We start from the raw sequence: 22207 nt of genomic DNA, 5'->3' as shown, positions 1-22207 counted from the left end.
CTGCAATGCTCAATTACAGTGTCGCCAGAATTTGGGCACAAAGCCTAAAAGTGAGAAATTTGATGCTAAAGCAACATTTTTCTGAAGTACCTGTGGGTTCAAAATGCTCACTATACCCTTGAATAAAATCCTTGAGGGGTAAAGTTGTGGGGGTTTTCCAGGGCTGTGGAGTCGGAGTTGGAGCTCATTTTGGTGGAGTCAGAGTCGGTATAAAATGCACCGACTCCGACTCCTAAAATATATAATAAATTGGGGATAGTAGTGCAATGCAGAATGTGCTGAATATTTAACTAAATAATAACATTTAGTATAATGCTTATATTTAACTGAAAAATGTATTGTAGTACAATGTGAACATCATACATTTAATTATTTTTATGATACAATAATCAAGATATTTAGATAGAACATAAAACATATTTTTTGGAATACAACTTTAGAACACAAAAAAACTAATAAATTGTAAATATGTAATTATATAAATACACATATATACACACACAAGATATATATGTAATCTACTGTATATTACATAGTGTATTAAATATTTACAATTTATTACAGTTTTTTGTGTTCTAAAGTTGTATTCCAATAAATATATTTTATGTTCTATCCAAATATCTTGATTACTGTATCATAAAAATTATTAAATGTCTGATGTTCACATACACATGTTCATGTACTACAATAAATTTTTCACCTAACTATAAGCAATATATGTAGGAGTCGGAGTCGGTGCAAGAGAAATTGAGGAGTCGGAGTCGAAGGTTTGGCTTACCGACTCCACAGCCCTGGGGTTTTGTGCTGTATAGATACCCTGCAAATGCAACATGTTGCTCACAATATATTTCAACTTTTCCAAAATTCAAATGGTGCTCCTTCTGTTTCAGGTCCTCCCATTTGTCCACACAGAGGTTTCTGACCACATGTGGGTTATCCTTGCACGCATAAGACATTGCATAAGAAACTGTGGGGTCCACTTTTTGGTATTTGCTCTTGAAAAAGTGAGAAATTTGGTGCTAAAGCAACATTTTGGTGAAAAAAAATGAAAGCTTTCAATATGACGACCTAATGTTATCAAATTCTGTGATGTACCTGTGGGTTCAAAATGCTCACTATACCCATTAATAAAATCCTTGAGGGGTCGTTTCCAAAATTCGGTCACATGTGGGGGAGTTAATGCTAATGATTCCAGCCAATCTTGCAATCAAATGGCGCTCCTTCCCTTCTGAGCCCTGTTGTGCGCCCAAACAGTTGATTACCAACACATATTAGATGTCAGCGTACTCAGGACAAATTATACAATAAATCGTATGGTGCATTTTTTCCCGTTACGCTTGTGAATAAAAAGCCTATCTGGTGGAAGGAAGTAACAATTTTGTGGTAAAAATGTATTTTTTTATTTTCATGGCTCAACATTATAAAATTCTGGGAACCACCTAGGGGTTCAATGTAATCACCAAATATCGTGATAGATTCCTTGAGGGGACTAGTTTTCAAAATGGGGTCACTTGTTGGGGAGCTCCACTAATTAGGCACATCAGGGGCTCTCCAAACGTGACATGGCATCCGCTAATGATTCCAGCCAATTTTGCAGTCAAATGGTGCTGCTTCCCTTTCGAGCCCTGCCATGCGCCCAAACAGTTGATTTCCACCTTTTCCACCACATATGAGGTATCAGCGTACTCAGGAGAAATTGTTCAATAAATTGAATGGTGCATTTTGTCCTGTTACCCTGGTGAATAAAAAGGTTATCTGGTTGAAGTAACAATTTTGTGGTAAAAATGTATTTTTTTATTTTCACGACTCAACAATCTAAAACTTTCTGACTACATGTGGGGCATTGCCTCACTCCTAATTAAGTGAGTAATAAACTGTATGATCCACTTTTTGGTGTTACCGCTTGAAAAAATGAGAAATTTGGTGCTTAAGTCACATTTTTGTGAACATGAAAATTTTCAATATGACGGCCTAATGTTATCAAATTCTGTGAAGTATCTGTGGGTTCAAGGTGCTCACTATACTCCTAGATAAAATTCTTGTGGGGTCTAGTTTCCAAAATGGGGGTCACTTATGAGAGGTTTCTGCTGTTTAGGTACCTTAGGGGCCCTGCAAATGCAACATGTTGCCCGCAATCTATTTCAGCCAAAGTTGCTCTACATAATTCAAATATTGCTCCTTCTGTTCTGGGCCCTCCCATTTGTATAAACAGAGGTTTCTGACCACATATGGGGCATCAGCGCGCTCAGATTGGGTAAAAAATTTTGGTGTCTATTTTATTGTGTTATTTCTTCTAAAAGTTAATAAATGGAGGCTAGTACAACATTTTTAGGTAAAATGAATTTTTTGTTTTTTTTCATTCCATATAACTTTAGTTCCTGTGAAGCACCTGAAGGGTTAATAAACTTCTTAGACGTGATTTTGAGTACTTTGAGGGGTGCAGTTTTGGAATGGTATCACTTTTGGGTGTTTTCTGTCACCTAGGCCTCTTAAAGTCACTTCAAATACGATGTGGTCCCTAAAAAAATGGTTTTGTACATTGCCGATAAACTTTGAACTCTTCCAACTTCCTAACCCCAAAAAAATTTGTTTAAAAAAATGGTGCTGATGTAAGGTAGACATGTGGGAAATGTTATTTATTACCTACTTTGTGTAACATAACTCTCTGGTTTAAGGGCATAAGAATTCAAAGTTTAAAGATTGTGAAATTTTCAAAATTTTGGTCAAATTTCCAATTTTTTTTCAGAAATAAAAGCAAAAAATATCAGCCTAAATTTACCACTATGTATAAAGTACAATATGTCACGAACAAAAACAATCTCTGAATCACCGGGATACAATGAAGTTGAGATGAGTTAATGAGTTCCAGAGTTATTCTCTCATAGAGTGACAGTGGTCAGATTTCTAAAATTTGGCATGGCCATTATGTCAAAAATTAACTTTGTCCTTAAGGGGTTAAATCATTTTAAAATGGGGTCCCCCCTATTTTTATACACAGCCAAGATAACCTGAAGGGCTGGGGGCTGCAGCCGTAGCCTTCTGCTTTATCTGTGCTGGGTATCAATATATAGGGGACCTTAGGTCATCTCTTTTCCAATTATTTATTTATTTTTACACTCCACAACCAATTACAGATGCCGGCACACCAGCAGTCTGACTGCAACCAATCACAGACACTCTCACAGAGGGTGGGCGGGGGAAGCAGTGAATATGCGTGAGAGTTAATGATCAGACATGGAAGCAGTGGGACATTCATGCGGGAGACTCGGTAAGTATAATACTCCTGCTTTAATTTCTATTTTGCTTTCTTTTAGAAAAAAAATTCAGGTAGCCAAAACGGAACAGTAACACGGACTTCCCTGTGAAGTCCTTGTTCGGTGTCCGGTACGGACGCCAAACTTTACAGTTCTAATTCGCCTATTACTAGTCACTACAAGAAACTTACACATAGCAATGCAGTATTAGGCCCCTTTTAGACTTCCGTGTTTAATCAGGTACAAGCCACATGCATCGGTATGGTCATACATGTGTCAAGCATGTGGCACACATCTTTGTTGGCATACATGTGACATCAGTATGACACGTACCGGAGAAAAACATGGGTCTTTGAAATAAAAAGATTTTCTATATTCACCTGTATCCAGAGCTGCTTTCTTCGGCTCTTCTGCCTCCCGCTTATTATATTCATTAATCATTCACTGCACTGAGGACCTGGAAGCTGGACCATCCCGGGGACGGCATCGGGAACAGCACCGTTGAGGACAGCATCGCCGATGACAGGTGAGTATCCAGCAAACAGTGTGTGTGCAGTGACATCCAAAAGGTCATTGGAGTTTCAAATGAACTCTGATGACATCCTGATGACACCTCCACTCCAGCAGGTGTCACGACGGTGACTGCACGGGTTCATCAGAGTTCATTGGGAACTCTGATGACCTCCTGGACGTCACTGCGCACACACTGGTTCCTTGCTGAATACTCACCTGTCACTGGCGATGCTGTCCTCGGCGATGCTGTCCTCGGTGGTGCTGTCCCTGGCACGGTGCTCGATGCTGTCACTGCAATGCTCCGGCTTCCAGGTCCTCAGTACAGTGAATAATCAATGAATATAATGAGTGGGGGTCAGAAGCAGGAGACAGTAGAGCCGAAGAAAGCAGCGCTGGATACAGGTAAATATAGAATATCTCTTTATTTCAAAGACACGTGTTTTCTCCGGTACGTGTCTCACTGATGTCACACGAATCACATCAGTGTGCGATCCGTGTGACACCCCTGCTGTGAGAGAAAAATGGACATGTCTCCATGTGTGCGTGTGGGGCCACGAGGGGTCACACAGTCCATGTGAAAACACGGCCGTGTGAGTAACACCATAGAATAACATGGGTACGTGTGGCATCCGTGTTAAAAACAGATGTCACAGATGTCACAGATGTCTGAAAGGGGCCTTAGGCATATACACTGGTCCATTATCGTTATTGTCCAAAAATCATGAATACCTCACTGCAAATATTCTGCAGAGTAACTAACCTTTAGGATAGTCATAGACATCCGATAAATTTGGGCCACAACAAACACTTCTTTGGGTAATTTATCACTGACTGTAATCCAGTCTTCCCTGGTGGAAGAAAAAAAAGTTGTTTTCCGTCACACTCATTTTTTTGAAAAGTGGTTCTGATTGACGGCAAGTCTGGTGGTCTACATCAGAGATCTAGACATGCTGTGATGTGATACATAGTCCATGGGCTCTCAGCCTATAAAGCGCCGCTAGAGGAGCACATATATAATACGGGTATAGACTGAAATTGAATGATCTGATTGTTTTTTAATGAACAGCACCAGCTTTGCACCTGTGTCCTCCAAGATCAGGACCACTCTCCTTCCTACTATTTGTACATCTTTTATAAGATGACACATACGCACAATACAAAAGTGTGTATTAAGTTTAATTACGATATTTCTATTTTCCCCTTTTAGAAAAGAGTTATAGAAGAAACTTTGAGAAAGTAGGTGACTTGAAGACAATTACCAGGTTTCATCTATAAATGTCACAGCGGGTAATGGCTTCATAATAATAGAGCAGGAAGGCTCCAGGGAGTTCACAATTCCCGCTCCAGCTTCTATTCCGCACACAATAGTGTGTTTATTACATCCTATGGCTTTAATCGGAATACAGATTACCACGAGCTTTGTTTAATAGCAGAAAATAGGATTCTTTCACTGCCGTTCTGCCCAAGTATCATTCCTGAAGCCACCGCAACAATAGAAGTATTTGTAAGAATTACTGTATAACCGCTGGGAACAGTGTTGATAGCAGCAGTTATGTATACAGTGTGTCCACCCATATACTGTCCACCGCCATTAACTTGAGAACGGCGGCAGCTATAGGCATAGAAGTGGTGTCTAGGTATAGTAAAGTAGCCATGCACTATGCAATGAAACATCTATAGCGCCACCTGGTGGAAAACAACGGAGTTAGCATTTTTATCTCGAAAACGGAACGAGAAAGAGAAAAAAAAGTGAATTACAAAGTTGTAGGGCATCATCAATTCAATACGAATCGACACCTTGCATACAGAAATGCTATGATTAGAACGTGTAAAACTCACAAGGTTGCGGGTATTGGGTATGGTGGCTGCGTGGAGTGGCCTCCACGCTCACCTGACCTGACCTCATTGGGCTTCTTTCTGTGAGGTCACATCAAACAGCAGGTGTATGCGACCCCTCCACCAACATTGCAGGACCTATGACGACGTATCACAGATACTTGTGCAAACGTGTCACCTACCATATTGCACAACATGCAGCAAGATACAGTATGCTGTCCAGAGTCCAGATGTGCATTGCAGCTGACGGTTGCCACTTTGCGCATCAAAGTTAAATGAGCGCCGCATGATCACCCCTGGCAATTACAGCCTGGAGTGATCATGTGCGGCTGTATTCACTGCTCCCCGCGCGTCATTACCAGCGCGGGGTGCAGTGAATCTGTACACTCACCCGTCCCCGTGTGTGGAGCCGCCCCCCTGCTGCACGCGATGTCTTCCTGTTTGTGCCGGTCAGCTGATCTGTGCTGAGCTGGTCAGCTGATCGGCACAGACAGGAAGACATCGCGTGCAGCAGGGGAACGGCTCCACACACACAGATCAGCGTGCCAGAGAGGAAGATGATCGGTGCTGCAGGGAGTGAGGAAAAGGTGAGTATAAACGTTTATTTTTTTTCTCTGTGCTATAGGATACAGGCCATATACCAGGATGGTATATGAGCACGATGGGGGCATATAGCAGGATGGGAGTATGTGAACAGGCTGGATGGAGGGGGGGTATGTGAACAGGCTGGATGGGGGGGGGGGGGGAGGGGGGGGGGGTATGTGAACAGGCTGGATGGGGGGGGGTATGTGAACAGGCTGGATGGGGGGGGGTATGTGAACAGGCTGGATGGGGGGGGGTATGTGAACAGGCTGGATGGGGGGGGGTATGTGAACAGGCTGGATGGGGGGGGTATGTGAACAGGCTGGATGGGGGGGGTATGTGAACAGGCTGGATGGGGGGGGTATGTGAACAGGCTGGATGGGGGGGGTATGTGAACAGGCTGGATGGGGGGGGTATGTGAACAGGCTGGATGGGGGGGGGTATGTGAACAGGCTGGATGGGGGGGGGGTATGTGAACAGGCTGGATGGGGGGGGGGTATGTGAACAGGCTGGATGGGGGGGGGGTATGTGAACAGGCTGGATGGGGGGGGGTATGTGAACAGGCTGGATGGGGGGGGTATGTGAACAGGCTGGATGGGGGGGGGTATGTGAACAGGCTGGATGGGGGGGGTATGTGAACAGGCTGGATGGGGGGGGTATGTGAACAGGCTGGATGGGGGGGGTATGTGAACAGGCTGGATGGGGGGGGTATGTGAACAGGCTGGATGGGGGGGGTATGTGAACAGGCTGGATGGGGGGGGGTATGTGAACAGGCTGGATGGGGGGGGTATGTGAACAGGCTGGATGGGGGGGGTATGTGAACAGGCTGGATGGGGGGGGTATGTGAACAGGCTGGATGGGGGGGGTATGTGAACAGGCTGGATGGGGGGGGTATGTGAACAGGCTGGATGGGGGGGGGTATGTGAACAGGCTGGATGGGGGGGGTATGTGAACAGGCTGGATGGGGGGGGTATGTGAACAGGCTGGATGGGGGGGGGTATGTGAACAGGCTGGATGGGGGGGGTATGTGAACAGGCTGGATGGGGGGGGTATGTGAACAGGCTGGATGGGGGGGGTATGTGAACAGGCTGGATGGGGGGGGTATGTGAACAGGCTGGATGGGGGGGGTATGTGAACAGGCTGGATGGGGGGGGTATGTGAACAGGCTGGATGGGGGGGGTATGTGAACAGGCTGGATGGGGGGGGTATGTGAACAGGCTGGATGGGGGGGGTATGTGAACAGGCTGGATGGGGGGGGGGGTATGTGAACAGGCTGGATGGGGGGGGTATGTGAACAGGCTGGATGGGGGGGGTATGTGAACAGGCTGGATGGGGGGGGTATGTGAACAGGCTGGATGGGGGGGGTATGTGAACAGGCTGGATGGGGGGGGTATGTGAACAGGCTGGATGGGGGGGGTATGTGAACAGGCTGGATGGGGGGGGGTATGTGAACAGGCTGGATGGGGGGGGGTATGTGAACAGGCTGGATGGGGGGGGGTATGTGAACAGGCTGGATGGGGGGGGTATGTGAACAGGCTGGATGGGGGGGGGGTATGTGAACAGGCTGGATGGGGGGGGTATGTGAACAGGCTGGATGGGGGGGGTATGTGAACAGGCTGGATGGGGGGGGGTATGTGAACAGGCTGGATGGGGGGGGGTATGTGAACAGGCTGGATGGGGGGGGGTATGTGAACAGGCTGGATGGGGGGGGGTATGTGAACAGGCTGGATGGGGGGGGGGTATGTGAACAGGCTGGATGGGGGGGGGTATGTGAACAGGCTGGATGGGGGGGGTATGTGAACAGGCTGGATGGGGGGGGGTATGTGAACAGGCTGGATGGGGGGGGGTATGTGAACAGGCTGGATGGGGGGGGTATGTGAACAGGCTGGATGGGGGGGGTATGTGAACAGGCTGGATGGGGGGGGGTATGTGAACAGGCTGGATGGGGGGGGGTATGTGAACAGGCTGGATGGGGGGGGTATGTGAACAGGCTGGATGGGGGGGGGTATGTGAACAGGCTGGATGGGGGGGGGTATGTGAACAGGCTGGATGGGGGGGGGTATGTGAACAGGCTGGATGGGGGGGGTATGTGAACAGGCTGGATGGGGGGGGGTATGTGAACAGGCTGGATGGGGGGGGGGTATGTGAACAGGCTGGATGGGGGGGGGTATGTGAACAGGCTGGATGGGGGGGGGTATGTGAACAGGCTGGATGGGGGGGGGTATGTGAACAGGCTGGATGGGGGGGGGTATGTGAACAGGCTGGATGGGGGGGGGTATGTGAACAGGCTGGATGGGGGGGGGTATGTGAACAGGCTGGATGGGGGGGGGTATGTGAACAGGCTGGATGGGGGGGGGGTATGTGAACAGGCTGGATGGGGGGGGGTATGTGAACAGGCTGGATGGGGGGGGGTATGTGAACAGGCTGGATGGGGGGGGGGTATGTGAACAGGCTGGATGGGGGGGGGTATGTGAACAGGCTGGATGGGGGGGGGGTATGTGAACAGGCTGGATGGGGGGGGGTATGTGAACAGGCTGGATGGGGGGGGGTATGTGAACAGGCTGGATGGGGGGGGGTATGTGAACAGGCTGGATGGGGGGGGGGTATGTGAACAGGCTGGATGGGGGGGGGTATGTGAACAGGCTGGATGGGGGGGGGTATGTGAACAGGCTGGATGGGGGGGGGTATGTGAACAGGCTGGATGGGGGGGGGTATGTGAACAGGCTGGATGGGGGGGGGTATGTGAACAGGCTGGATGGGGGGGGGGTATGTGAACAGGCTGGATGGGGGGGGGTATGTGAACAGGCTGGATGGGGGGGGGTATGTGAACAGGCTGGATGGGGGGGGGGTATGTGAACAGGCTGGATGGGGGGGGGTATGTGAACAGGCTGGATGGGGGGGGGTATGTGAACAGGCTGGATGGGGGGGGGTATGTGAACAGGCTGGATGGGGGGGGGTATGTGAACAGGCTGGATGGGGGGGGGGTATGGTGAACAGGCTGGATGGGGGGGGGTATGTGAACAGGCTGGGATTGGGGGGGGGGGGGTATGTGAACGGATGGGGGGGGGGTATGTGAACAGGCTGGATGGGGGGGGGTATGTGAACAGGCTGGATGGGGGGGGGTATGTGAACAGGCTGGATGGGGGGGGGGTATGTGAACAGGCTGGATGGGGGGGGGTATGTGAACAGGCTGGATGGGGGGGGGTATGTGAACAGGCTGGATGGGGGGGGGTATGTGAACAGGCTGGATGGGGGGGGGTATGTGAACAGGCTGGATGGGGGGGGGTATGTGAACAGGCTGGATGGGGGGGGGGTATGTGAACAGGCTGGATGGGGGGGGGTATGTGAACAGGCTGGATGGGGGGGGTATGTGAACAGGCTGGATGGGGGTTTATAGCAGGATCATATACAAGGCAGGAGGATCATTACCAGGATGGGGTACCTTAGTAGAAAATTTGGGGACATTACCCCCATAACAGTTTCAGCAGCAGATCCTCGCCCCATAACAGTGTGTCATGACCACATTTTTTGCTTAAAGTTTTATTTTCCCATTTTCCTCCTCTAAAACCAGGATGCGTCTTATAGTCCCGTGCGTCTTATAGTCCGAAAAATACGGTAATTAACAAATGGAGACATATTCAGCTCCCACCAGTCCCATGGATCCAATGCAGGCTACCCTGGAGATCTGCAGCGGCACCAGAAGCGATGGCTGCGTTGTGCGGATGTCATCAGGACCACTTAAGGCCCGTTTCACACATCTGGCATTTCGCCGGATGCCGGATCCGGCACGCATGCAGTAGTAGTACAGTACATTAATTTACAGTGGCAGCGCGACACCATGTGGACAAATGCGGTTGTGCATGAAGCACACAACCGCATGGTGTCGCGCTTCCACTGTAAATGAATGTACTGTACTGCATGCGTGCCGGATCCTTCATTCTGGGAAATGCCGATGGATGAGACGGGCCTAAAGGCCGCTTTACACGCTGCGATATCGTGACCGATATCGCTAGCGTGGGTACCCGCCCCCATCGGTTGTGCGACATGGGTAAATCGCTGCCCGTGGCGCACAATATCGCCCAGACCCATCACACTACTTACCTGCCCTGCGACGTCGCTGTGACCGGCAAACCGCCTCCTTTCTAAGGGGGCAGTTCGTTCAGTGTCACAGCAACGTCACAACTGCGTCACTGAACCGCCGCCCAATTTAAGCGGAGGGGCGGAGATGAGCGGGACGAATATCCCGCCCACCTCCTTCCTTCCGCATTGCGGGCGGGAGACAGGTAAGGAGAGGTTCCTCCTTCCTGCGGTGTCACACGTACCGATGTGTGCTGCCGCAGGAACGAGGAACAACTTCGTTACTGCTGCAGTAACGATATTAGAGAATGGACCCCCATGTCACCAATGAGCGATTTTGCACGTTTTTGCAACGATGAAAAATCGCTCAAAGATGTCACACGCAACGGCATCGCTAAAGTGACCGGTTGTGCGTCACAAATTCTGTGACCCCCAACGAGATCGCTTGAGCGATGTCGCAGCTTGTAAAGCGGTCTTTAGTCTGCAATTAGCTGCAGGGGTCAGGAATTAGACAAGGGTGTCATTGGATGTTGTACCAGCTACCTGCCTGCTGTAGGCAATCACAGGTGTCAGTAGTCCTGATGACATCTGGATACCGCAGACACTGCTTCTGGTGAGAGCTCCAGAGCAGCCTTTGCTGACTTCAAAGGGGTGAAGTATAGCTCTGTTTATTATTTTAACATCATACATACTTAAACAATTTTTACAGCATTGGATAATCCATTTAAGGAAATATGTGAATCAAATCTGAAACATAGTAATCCATGAATCCTTAGGGCCGCTTTACACGTTGGGGTCACGGAATTTTTGACGCACATCCGGCTGCGTTATCGATGTCGTTGCGTGTGACACCTATGAGCGATTTTGAATTGTTGCAAAAACGATCAAAATCGCTAATCGGTGACATGGGGGTCCATTCCCAATTGTCGTTGCAGCTGCAGGTACGATGTTGTTCGTCGTTCCTGCGGCAGCACACATCGCTATGTGTGACACCCCGGGAATGACGAACATCTCCTTACCTGCGTCCCACCGGCAATGAGGAAGGAAGGAGGTGGGCGGGATGTTACGTCCCGCTCATCTCCGCCCCTCTGCTACTATTGCGGTGACGTCACGGTGACCTCGAACGCACCTCCCCTTGAAGGATTGTTCGGCTGTCACAGCGACGTCGCTGAACAGATATGTGCGTGTGACGCTGCCGTAGCGATAATGTTCGCTACGGCAGCGATGACCACATATCGGCCGTACGACAGGGACAGGTGCTATCGCGCTCGACATCGCCAGCAAATGCTAGCGATGTCGCGGCATGTAAAGCGGCCATTAGTATCAAAATATCACTGCATGTCTGGTCACAGGAGGCAGTAACCGACCGTCAATTGGAAAATTTTTCCTGACTACTGTTTCATAGCCGGTTTACACAGGCAGACCAAAGTAAACCATACGTGCTGAGGGATCTGTAATAGCTCGCTCAGTGGACATAGGCTGCCATAGCGCTCGGTAAATGCCAGTCCTCTTGACACAGAACGATGAAAGCCAAGAACAATAATCTTTTAGAATGCGTAAAAGATCATTTCACCCGATAAATGAGTGTTTTGCTCGTTCATCAGCTGATAGGTAGTCTGTGTAAATGATAATCATAAGACTAGCGTCCTTAACCCCTTAGTGACCGCGAGCAGTAAAATTACATCCAAGCGGTCATAGTGTTAACTCCACCCAGCTGCCGTGGAATTTGCGCACATGTCAGCCAGAGGGGCCCATACCTGTTAACCCCTTAAATGGCGCTGTCAAAATGTGACAGCGCCATTATAATCGCAGTCACGTTTAAAGTTTACTCACCGCCCGACACCGGAAGTCACGTAACATGATCACGCGGATCCGATGGTTGTCATGGTAGCACAGGGTCATGTGATGACCCCTGTAGTTCACATGACTCACTTCCTCTTTCACCTGACCAAGAGCAGTGTGTGACAGGAGATGAGCATATCTGGTGTTCACAACTGTGTAGCTGAGATCAGCAGATATGAAAGAGCGATCAGACTGCTGATCCTTATAGTCACCTAAGGGGAGTAGTAAAATAAAAAAAAATAAAAAAAAAGAACCCTAAAAGTTCAAATCACCCCCCTTTCGCCCCATTGAAAATTAAAGGGTTAAAAAAACTCACATATTTAGCATCGCCGCGTTCAGAAATGCCCGATCAAAATATAAAATCAATTCATTTGATCGATAAACGACGTAGCGACAAAAAAAAATACAAACGACAAAATTACGTTTTTTGGTTGCAGCAAGCTTTGTGCAAAATGCAATAACAGGCGATCAAAACATAGCATTTGCGCAAATATGCTACCATTAAAAATGTCAGCTCGAGACGCAAAAAATAAGCTGTCATTGAGCCCAAGATCTTGAAAAATGAGAATGCTACAGGGCGCGGAAAATGGCGCAAAACGTGAGCCACTTTTTTTGGACAAACTTGTGCTTATTTTTTTTTACCCCTGAGATAAAAGTAAACCTATACATGTTTGGTGTCTACGAACTCACATCGACCTGAGGCATCACAGCCACACATCAGTTTTACCATATAGTGAACATGGTGAATAAAATATCTCAAATACCATTGTGCAATCGCACTTTTTTTTGCACTTTTTTCCGCTTTTGGAATTTTTTTGCCTTTTTCCAGTACACTATATGGTAAATCTAATAGTTTCATTTAAAGTACAACTCGTTCCGCACAAAAAAACCCTTACATGGCCATATTGACTGAAAAATAAAAAGTTACGGCTCTCGTAAGAAGAATGACAAAAAAAAAAAAACTGAAAGCGCAAAATCGTCCGGTTGTGAAGGGATTAAAGAAGCATTTTTATTAACTTTACTTACTTAAGCTTCAGTAAAAGTATAGTGCATTGTCAGTGTGTTAATATATGCACCCATCGAAAGCTTCTCCAGTATCAAGCACCGTTCCGATCCTCTTGAGTCAGGTGAAGTGATATTTATATTATAGACTCCATAGGCTTACACTGTAAGGCCCCCTTCACACTTCTATACCAAAAACTAATGTTTTGCATGGTCCATGGTGTAGGTGTGTATGTCCGTCCGTATTCTGTTTGCTGTTCGTTTGCTATCTGTTAACAGAGAGAATAGCGGAGATGGGTTTTATAAACCGCGCCAGAGATCCAGATGTAAACTTGATCAATGTACACTTTATTTCGGCATAGGTCTACGCGTTTCTGGGGTCTCAGCCCCCTTCTTCAGGACCAGCAAGCACAAGATACAAAGAATCTTTGTATCTTGTGCTTGCTGGTCCTGAAGAAGGGGGCTGAGACCCCAGAAACGCGTAGACCTATGCCGAAATAAAGTGTACATTGATCAAGTTTACATCTGGATCTCTGGCGCGGTTTATAAAACCCATCTCCGCTATTCTCTCTGTTATCTGCCAATCGGGGTGCTGCTGCCTTTGATCAACATATGCGGTTACAGGAGTTGTGCCTTTCACAACTCTAACAGGTGAGTAGGATTACTCTTATTACACCCCCTGTTATCAGGGTAAGACCCTATGCGCTTTTTGCCCACAGGTTTCCTGCTTACGTTTGCTATCTGTGTGACATTCAGATAGCACACGGACAACACAAACTTATATACTTACCTGTCTCCGGAGCTGCAGTCACACTTGCTTCCGTATCCACAGTCAGTGCAGTGAATATTCCGGAGCATAATGAGCAGAGCCAGAAGATAGTGTTACAGCAGCACCGGAAACAGGTAAGTATAAATATACATTTATTTCTCAGTGACATGTGTTTCCTCCGCTACGGGTCACACTGATGTAACACGGATCATGTCAGTGTGTGGTCCATGTGACACCCGTCCTGCTGGCAGAAAACTGACATATCGGCGTGTGGAGCACACAGACACACACATGGTCCGTGTCAAATAATGGACGTGTGGACAAGACTATTGAGTCTAATGGGTCTGTGTGTGTCCGAGTCTCCAGTACGTGTGAAAATGGACGTCTCATGTACTGGAGACACGGATGTATGAAGGAGGCCTAAAGAGACTTAGGAATCACACTGCGCTCTATGTGTGAGTACAGTGTGATCTGAAAAGTGAACTGCTGCCACGGAACTCCGAAGAGGAGTGAAACAGTGCTGGATACCGGAGAAAATGGTGATCGGTGAATATATTAACACTAGTGATGAGTGAGCACTACCATGTTCGAAAGCTCGGTACTCATTAAAAGCAGTTGGATGCTCGGATGGGTGCAACGCGTGTATCGAGTATAATATGGAAGTCAATGTGGGGCTGAAGCATTTTTTTGGGAAATCGTTATACTTTGGTGCTCAAGACACACCCATCCAAACATCCAGGTGCTCTTAAAGGGAACCTGTCACCACTTTTTTGGCCTATAAGCTGCGGCCACCACCATCGGGCTCTTATATACAGCATTCTAACATGCTGTATATAAGAGCCCAGGCCTGGGGTATAACATAAAAAACACTTACCTAACGGTCACTGCGGTGGGCCTTATGGGCGTCTCTGTTGTCCGGTGCCGCCTCTTTTGTACATCTTTGTGCTCCTTCTCTAGCTGCGGTGCATGACGGGTCCGACGTCATACACACTCGCCGGCATTCAGGTCCTGAGCAGGGCATATCAAAGTATTGTAGTGCGCCTGCGCAGGACTGGCGAGTGTGTATGACGTAGACGCATCATGCACCGTGGCTTCAGAAGGAGGACGAAGATGGCCGAAAGAGGACGCGCCCACACCAGACAATGGAGATGTCCATAAGGCCCACCGCAGCGACCGTTAGGTAAGTATTATAAAGTGTTTTTTACGTTATACCCCAGCCCTGGGCTCTTATATAGAGCATTCTAGCATGCTCTATATAAGAGCCCGGTGGTGGTGGCCACAGCTTATACGCCAAAAAAGTGGTGACAGGTTCCCTTTAACCCAATCATGGTAGTGCTCGCTCGTCACTAATTACCACAATGACCTTACACTAACACACATTTAGGGGGAAAAAGTTAATGGGACTGCTTCAGTACTAATGCTTGTGCACAATAATCTAAAAGTACCCTAAGCCACTGTCAGACACCTCATTGCTCTTTACTGACCACTGAAGCTAAAATTCAACATACCCAATCCTACTTTCCCATAACAGCATCTACTGGGAGAATCAGGAGGCCCCTATACAAATGAGATGGTTCGCTGTCAGTAGCAACACTGTATATTGTGCTACACTGTCATTAAAAGTGCTAGAACTGACCATGCCATATGAAGCCTTTCACAATGACTACATACATCACATACCCATCTGTGAAATTATTTCCATATACCAAGACTTTAGGCAGAATTAAAGGGGATAGCCAATGAAAACATGATATCACTTATGGGGGTGACTTGCTGATTGGTGGGTGTCCCAACAATAAACCGGCACCAAATAGCAGATCGGGGATCTTATATCGCTGTTACAAAATGGAGTGGAGGGTTGGACGGTCGACCATTGCTCTATTAATTTTCTATGGGGCTGCCAGAAAAGAAGAGCGCAGTGCTCGGCAGCCCCATAGGGAATGAATGAAGTGCAGGTTGAGGCATGAGCACTACCACTCCATTCTAACAGGAATAAAAGTTCCCCGATCTGCCGATTGATGCAGGTGTCAGCGGTCAAACCCCACCAATCAACATGGGGTAACTTGTTTTAATTGGGCAATCCCTTTAAGATATAAGAAAGTAAATCTGACAAGTCACAAGGGTCAAAAGCACCTTCTACACTGCACCATATGGCGTCAAAGTAGGAAAACACGTGATAGTTACATGCCACATTCACAGGAAACAAAAACCTGAAAATAACCTCATTATGGACCTACGACAAATGAGCCTAATGCTAAAGGATCACTGATTCTCATAGATCCTTCATGTATGTGATGAATAATATTCATCTAGCTCACAATCTATATCTACCCTCATCACTAGAACATTTCCACCAGCCTGGAATCAATAGTGTTGGTCTGGGGCTATGACATATACAATTATATAGGTTACGTCTATGAGCAGATGTGTGCGTCCATCTGTGTAAACCACTACATGCTCATGAACTCACCATTCCCAGGCTCTGCCGCTCCCCTTGGTGAAGGGGTCTGCGACCAGGTTGGCATTTCTAGAGCGAGTTACTTCCAGCCCCTCTTCTCCTCCTTGTAAGGCTTGTTCATTGCTGTACAATCATGTTAGTGCTGATGTGTTTCCATTCATAAAGTGCTTTTCTTCTAATGCTACAAGTTATTTTGTCTGAATATATATTGGGGGAGGGAAGGCTTTATTTCCCATCCCTAACCCATGATATAATGGCGGACCATCAATGTGTTCTTTGCGGGCACCCTCATCTCGGTCTTGGAAGCATTAGGGTGCCCTTCACAGTGTGGGGTTGGATCGGCTCTCCGGAGCCCAGGTGAGCGTCAGCTTTTCATACCTACTCTGCAAATCTCACTGGGATTAACTTTCTCTGAGCGTTTTCCCAACAGCAGCAGCAGCGTCTGTGTTAAGTTGGAACCATCTGGATGGTTGCTATGGAAACAGGGATGCCATGACAACTGGGTTTCTCAGGAAACCTATGTTGCTATGGAAACTGCATCACTCGGGTCAGAATTAGTAACTTCCGATGAAAAGCAAGTCCAGCAGTTTAATCTTCTTCTGGCATGTAGACGGTCACAGCATAACAACGTGCACAGCGCAGGGGCAGCTCCAGCCGCGGCTCTTGGCACTAGTGTGGAAAGGGAGCACTTGTTGCAGTTTTGGCTGCTGCTCACATCTACGTTATCTATCAGCAGCCGGCTTCTAGCGGTCTCCGGCTGACAATGGACTAGTATTAGACAAGGGAGGATTCTGTCCTTACACTAAGTGTGATGATAGCAAATCCCAAAAGAAGAAATTGAGGTATAATGATCCAAAACAAGCATGAAATGCTCAGTATTCACCAGTCCCATGTCTGAGGTTACTAAAAGCAGCACTTCGGAAGGGGGGAGCAGGCAGCTAGTCTCTCACCCCCAAATAATAAGGATAAAGAAATGTGCAGCCTCCACGGGTCAGCCCCTCTGTGATATCATACAGCTTCTTCCCAGAAAATGAACACTAAAAAGTGGGACAGGCTGATGTCGATGGTAGTGACATTTCTAGAGTTGGACACATCCACGACCCCTACACGTCTTATTACACATCTGTAAAGATCTTCTTGATGTTGACACAGTTTGGGTTAGTGGTGGTACAGTTGGCAGTCTTAAAGCTGGGCTGTGTAAAGGGTCCAGGGCTCACCCCCTCTTCTATCACCATGTACTCGGATTTGCTCAGAGTAGAATTACTACGGGTCTTTTTAAGGTCCTCATTAGAGGACAAGTGCTGGCAGCTGCCCACATGGAGGTACTGGGCTTGTTCTTCCCCTTCTGTCTCTCTGTGATAGAAGTAGTTGAAGTTGGAGACTATGACAGGCACTGGTAGGGCTATGGTGAGCACACCGGCAATGGCACACAAAGAGCCCACTATTTTCCCCCCTATGGTGACTGGGTGCATATCCCCATACCCTACAGTAGTCATGGTAACCACTGCCCACCAGAAGGCGTCTGGGATGCTGTTGAACCCTGAGGATGGGTCATCAGCCTCGGCAAAGTACACAGCACTGGAAAACAAGATGACTCCGATGAAGAGGAAGAAAATGAGCAGTCCCAGCTCCCTCATACTGGCCTTTAGAGTCTGACCCAAAATCTGGAGCCCCTTGGAATGTCTGGAAAGCTTGAAGATCCGAAAGACTCTGACCAAGCGTATCACCCTCAGGATGGCCAAGGACATGGCCTGCTGCCCATTGCCCTGGCGCTCAGCAAGCTCAGTGCCCAGGGTGATGAAGTAAGGGATGATGGCCACAATGTCAATGATGTTCATGATGTTCTTGGAGAAGGTGGCTTTGCTTGGGCAGGCGAAAAACCTGACCAGGAGCTCAAAGGAGAACCAGATGATACATAAAGTCTCCACCACAAAGAAGGGGTCTGTGAAAGAGCTGGACAGGTAGGGGCCGGTGCCATTCCCAGCCGGCAGCACCGGCCCATTGTACTCCTTGTCGTCCCGGAACTCGGGCAAAGTCTCCAGGCAGAAGATGACGATGGAGATGAGGATGACGAGCACGGACACGATGGCGATGCCCCGGGCAGGACCCGAGCTCTCCGGGTACTCAAACAGCAGCCACACCTGCCTCTGGAAGTCATTGGCGGGCAGCGGCCGCTCCTCTTCCCTGATGAAGCCCTCGTCCTCGCGGAACTTCTCCATCGCCTCCTCGCCCAGCTCGTAGAAGCGGATCTCCTCCGAGAAGATGTCTATGGGCACATTGACGGGTCGGCGGATCCGGCCCCCGGACTGGTAGTAGTACAGGATGGCATCGAAGCTCGGCCGGTTCCTGTCAAAGAAGTACTCGTTCCTCAGAGGGTCGAAGTAGCGCATCCGCTTCTTGGGGTCGCCCAGCAGCGTGTCCGGGAACTGCGCTAAAGTTTTCAGCTGCGTCTCGAAGCGCAGCCCGGAGATGTTGATGACCACCCGCTCGCAGCACTCGTGCTCGTCCTGCTCGTAAGCCTCGGAGGAGCGGAGCCCGGGCAGCGCCGCCGCCTCCTCCAGGACGTGCTCACACGCCACCACCGTCATGGTCTCCTGCTCGCCGTCCGTGTAGCCCGGGTTCACGATGTTACTGTTAGTGCGGTGCCTGGTGGAGGACGGCGGAGGCGAGTGCAGGAGGCTGAGGTGCTCGTCCATAAAGCTGAGCGGAGCAGGGGAAGCGGCGGCCTCCTCCTTCAGCCCGCCAAAGAGCCCGGGTCCCCTCCCCGCTCCCCCGGTACTTCAGCCGCTGACACGGTCCGTGCTCTGGATCTTCTCCCAGCCCCGGGAGCCGGCTCCGGTGTTATATAGGCTTCCCGCCTTCACCTACAGCCACGCCCCACGCCCCGCCCACAGAGAGCCCGCTGCCTGCGACCACCTGATGCTGACCTGCCGGCGGCTGCTGCTGAGGCACCACAAGTCTCAGCGTGCCCGGCATATGTGACTGTGCACAAAGGAAAGGAAAGCCCCGCACTGGAGCGCTCGTCACCCGACATATGGAACGTGATGGATAAAGCGGCCATAGAGGCACTGCACACAGCTCAGCCATCACAGGGCACTGCACACAGCTCAGCCAGCAACAGGGCACTGCACACAGCTCAGCCAGCAACAGGGCACTGCACACAGCTCAGCCATCACAGGGCACTGCACACAGCTCAGCCATCACAGGGCACTGCACACAGCTCAGCCAGCAACAGGGCACTGCACACAGCTCAGCCAGCAACAGGGCACTGCACACAGCTCAGCCATCACAGGGCACTGCACACAGTTCAGCCATCACAGGGCACTGCACACAGCTCAGCCAGCAACAGGGCACTGCACACAGCTCAGCCAGCAACAGGGCACTGCACACAGCTCAGCCAGCAACAGGGCACTGCACACAGCTCAGCCAGCAACAGGGCACTGCACACAGCTCAGCCAGCAACAGGGCACTGCACACAGCTCAGCCAGCAACAGGGCACTGCACACAGCTCAGCCAGCAACAGGGCACTGCACACAGCTCAGCCATCACAGGGCACTGCACACAGCTCAGCCATCACAGGGCACTGCACACAGCTCAGCCATCACAGGGCACTGTGCACAGCTCAGCCATCACAGGGCACTGCACACAGCTCAGCCATCACAGGGCACTGCACACAGCTCAGCCATCACAGGGCACTGCACACAGCTCAGCCAGCAACAGGGCACTGCACACAGCTCAGCCAGCAACAGGGCACTGCACACAGCTCAACCATCACAGGGCACTGCACACAGCTCAGCCATCACAGGGCACTGCACACAGCTCAGCCATCACAGGGCACTGCACACAGCTCAGCCATCACAGGGCACTGCACACAGCTCAGCCATCACAGGGCACTGCACACAGCTCAGCCATCACAGGGCACTGCACACAGCTCAGCCATCACAGGGCACTGTACACAGCTCAGCCAGCAACAGGGCACTGCACACAGCTCAGCCAGCAACAGGGCACTGCACACAGCTCAGCCAGCAACAGGGCACTGCACACAGCTCAGCCAGCAACAGGGCACTGCACACAGCTCAACCATCACAGGGCACTGCACAGCGTACACAGCTCAGCCAGCAACAGGGCACTGCACACAGCTCAGCCAGCAACAGGGCACTGCACACAGCTCAGCCAGCAACAGGGCACTGCACACAGCTCAGCCATCACAGGGCACTGCACACAGCTCAGCCAGCAACAGGGCACTGCACACAGCTCAGCCATCACAGGGCACTGCACACAGGTCAGCCATCACAGGGCACTGCACACAGCTCAGCCAGCAACAGGGCACTGCACACAGCTCAGCCATCACAGGGCACTGCACACAGCTCAGCCATCACAGGGCACTGCACACAGCTCAGCCATCACAGGGCACTGCACACAGCTCAGCCATCACAGGGCACTGCACACAGCTCAGCCAGCAACAGGGCACTGCACACAGCTCAGCCAGCAACAGGGCACTGCACACAGCTCAACCATCACAGGGCACTGCACACAGCTCAGCCATCACAGGGCACTGCACACAGCTCAGCCATCACAGGGCACTGCACACAGCTCAGCCATCACAGGGCACTGCACACAGCTCAGCCATCACAGGGCACTGCACACAGCTCAGCCATCACAGGGCACTGCACACAGCTCAGCCAGCAACAGGGCACTGCACAGCTCAGCCATCACAGGGCACTGCACACAGCTCAGCCATCACAGGGCACTGCACACAGCTCAGCCATCACAGGGCACTGCACACAGCTCAGCCATCAACAGGGCACTGCACACATCTCAGCCAGCAACAGGGCACTGCACACAGCTCAGCCAGCAACAGGGCACTGCACACAGCTCAGCCAGCAACAGGGCACTGCACACAGCTCAGCCATCACAGGGCACTGCACACAGCTCAGCCATCACAGGGCACTGCACACAGCTCAGCCAGCAACAGGGCACTGCACACATCTCAGCCAGCAACAGGGCACTGCACACATCTCAGCCATCACAGGGCACTATACAGCTCAGCCATCACAGGGCACTGCACACATCTCAGCCAGCAACAGTGCACTGCACACATCTCAGCCAGCAACAGGACACTGTACACAGCTCAGCAATCACAGGGCACTACACAGCTCAGCCATCACAGGGCACTGCACACATCTCAGCCAGCAACAGGGCACTGCACACATCTCAGCCAGCAACAGGGCACTGCACACATCTCAGCCAGCAACAGGGCACTGCACACAGCTCAGCCAGCAACAGGGCACTGCACACAGCTCAGCCATCACAGGGCACTGCACACAGCTCAGCCATCACAGGGCACTGCACACAGCTCAGCCAGCAACAGGGCACTGCACACATCTCAGCCAGCAACAGGGCACTGCACACATCTCAGCCAGCAACAGGGCACTGCACACATCTCAGCCATCACAGGGCACTATACAGCTCAGCCATCACAGGGCACTGCACACATCTCAGCCAGCAACAGTGCACTGCACACATCTCAGCCAGCAACAGGACACTGTACACAGCTCAGCAATCACAGGGCACTACACAGCTCAGCCATCAAAGGGCACTGCACACATCTCAGCCAGCAACAGGGCACTGCACACATCTCAGCCAGCAACAGGGCACTGCACACATCTCAGCCAGCAACAGGCCACTGCACACATCTCAGCCAGCAACAGGGCACTGCACACAGCTCAGCCAGCAACAGGGCACTGCACACAGCTCAGCCATCACAGGGCACTGCACACAGCTCAGCCATCACAGGGCACTGCACACAGCTCAACCATCACAGGGCACTGCACACAACTCAGCCAGCAACAGGGCACTGCACACATCTCAGCC

General features: G+C 50.1%; 1 protein-coding gene across 1 annotated transcript in view; it reads right to left on the bottom strand.

The window, feature by feature from the left end:
• LOC142291249 (potassium voltage-gated channel subfamily A member 3-like) overlaps positions 1-19166 on the bottom strand; it is a 144202-nt gene extending 125036 nt beyond the window's left edge. Inside the window, exon 1 of the mRNA XM_075335628.1 lies at positions 16346-19166. Within this exon, the coding sequence (XP_075191743.1) occupies positions 17449-19029 (1581 nt within the window). The 5' untranslated portion in view covers positions 19030-19166 and the 3' untranslated portion in view covers positions 16346-17448. The remainder of the gene's footprint in view (positions 1-16345) is intronic.
• Positions 19167-22207: the final 3041 nt, after the last annotated feature.

This window comes from Anomaloglossus baeobatrachus, chromosome 2 (genome assembly GCF_048569485.1).
Source record: "Anomaloglossus baeobatrachus isolate aAnoBae1 chromosome 2, aAnoBae1.hap1, whole genome shotgun sequence".
NCBI lineage: Eukaryota > Metazoa > Chordata > Amphibia > Anura > Aromobatidae > Anomaloglossus > Anomaloglossus baeobatrachus.
This window is presented reverse-complemented; position numbering and strand designations above follow the sequence as displayed.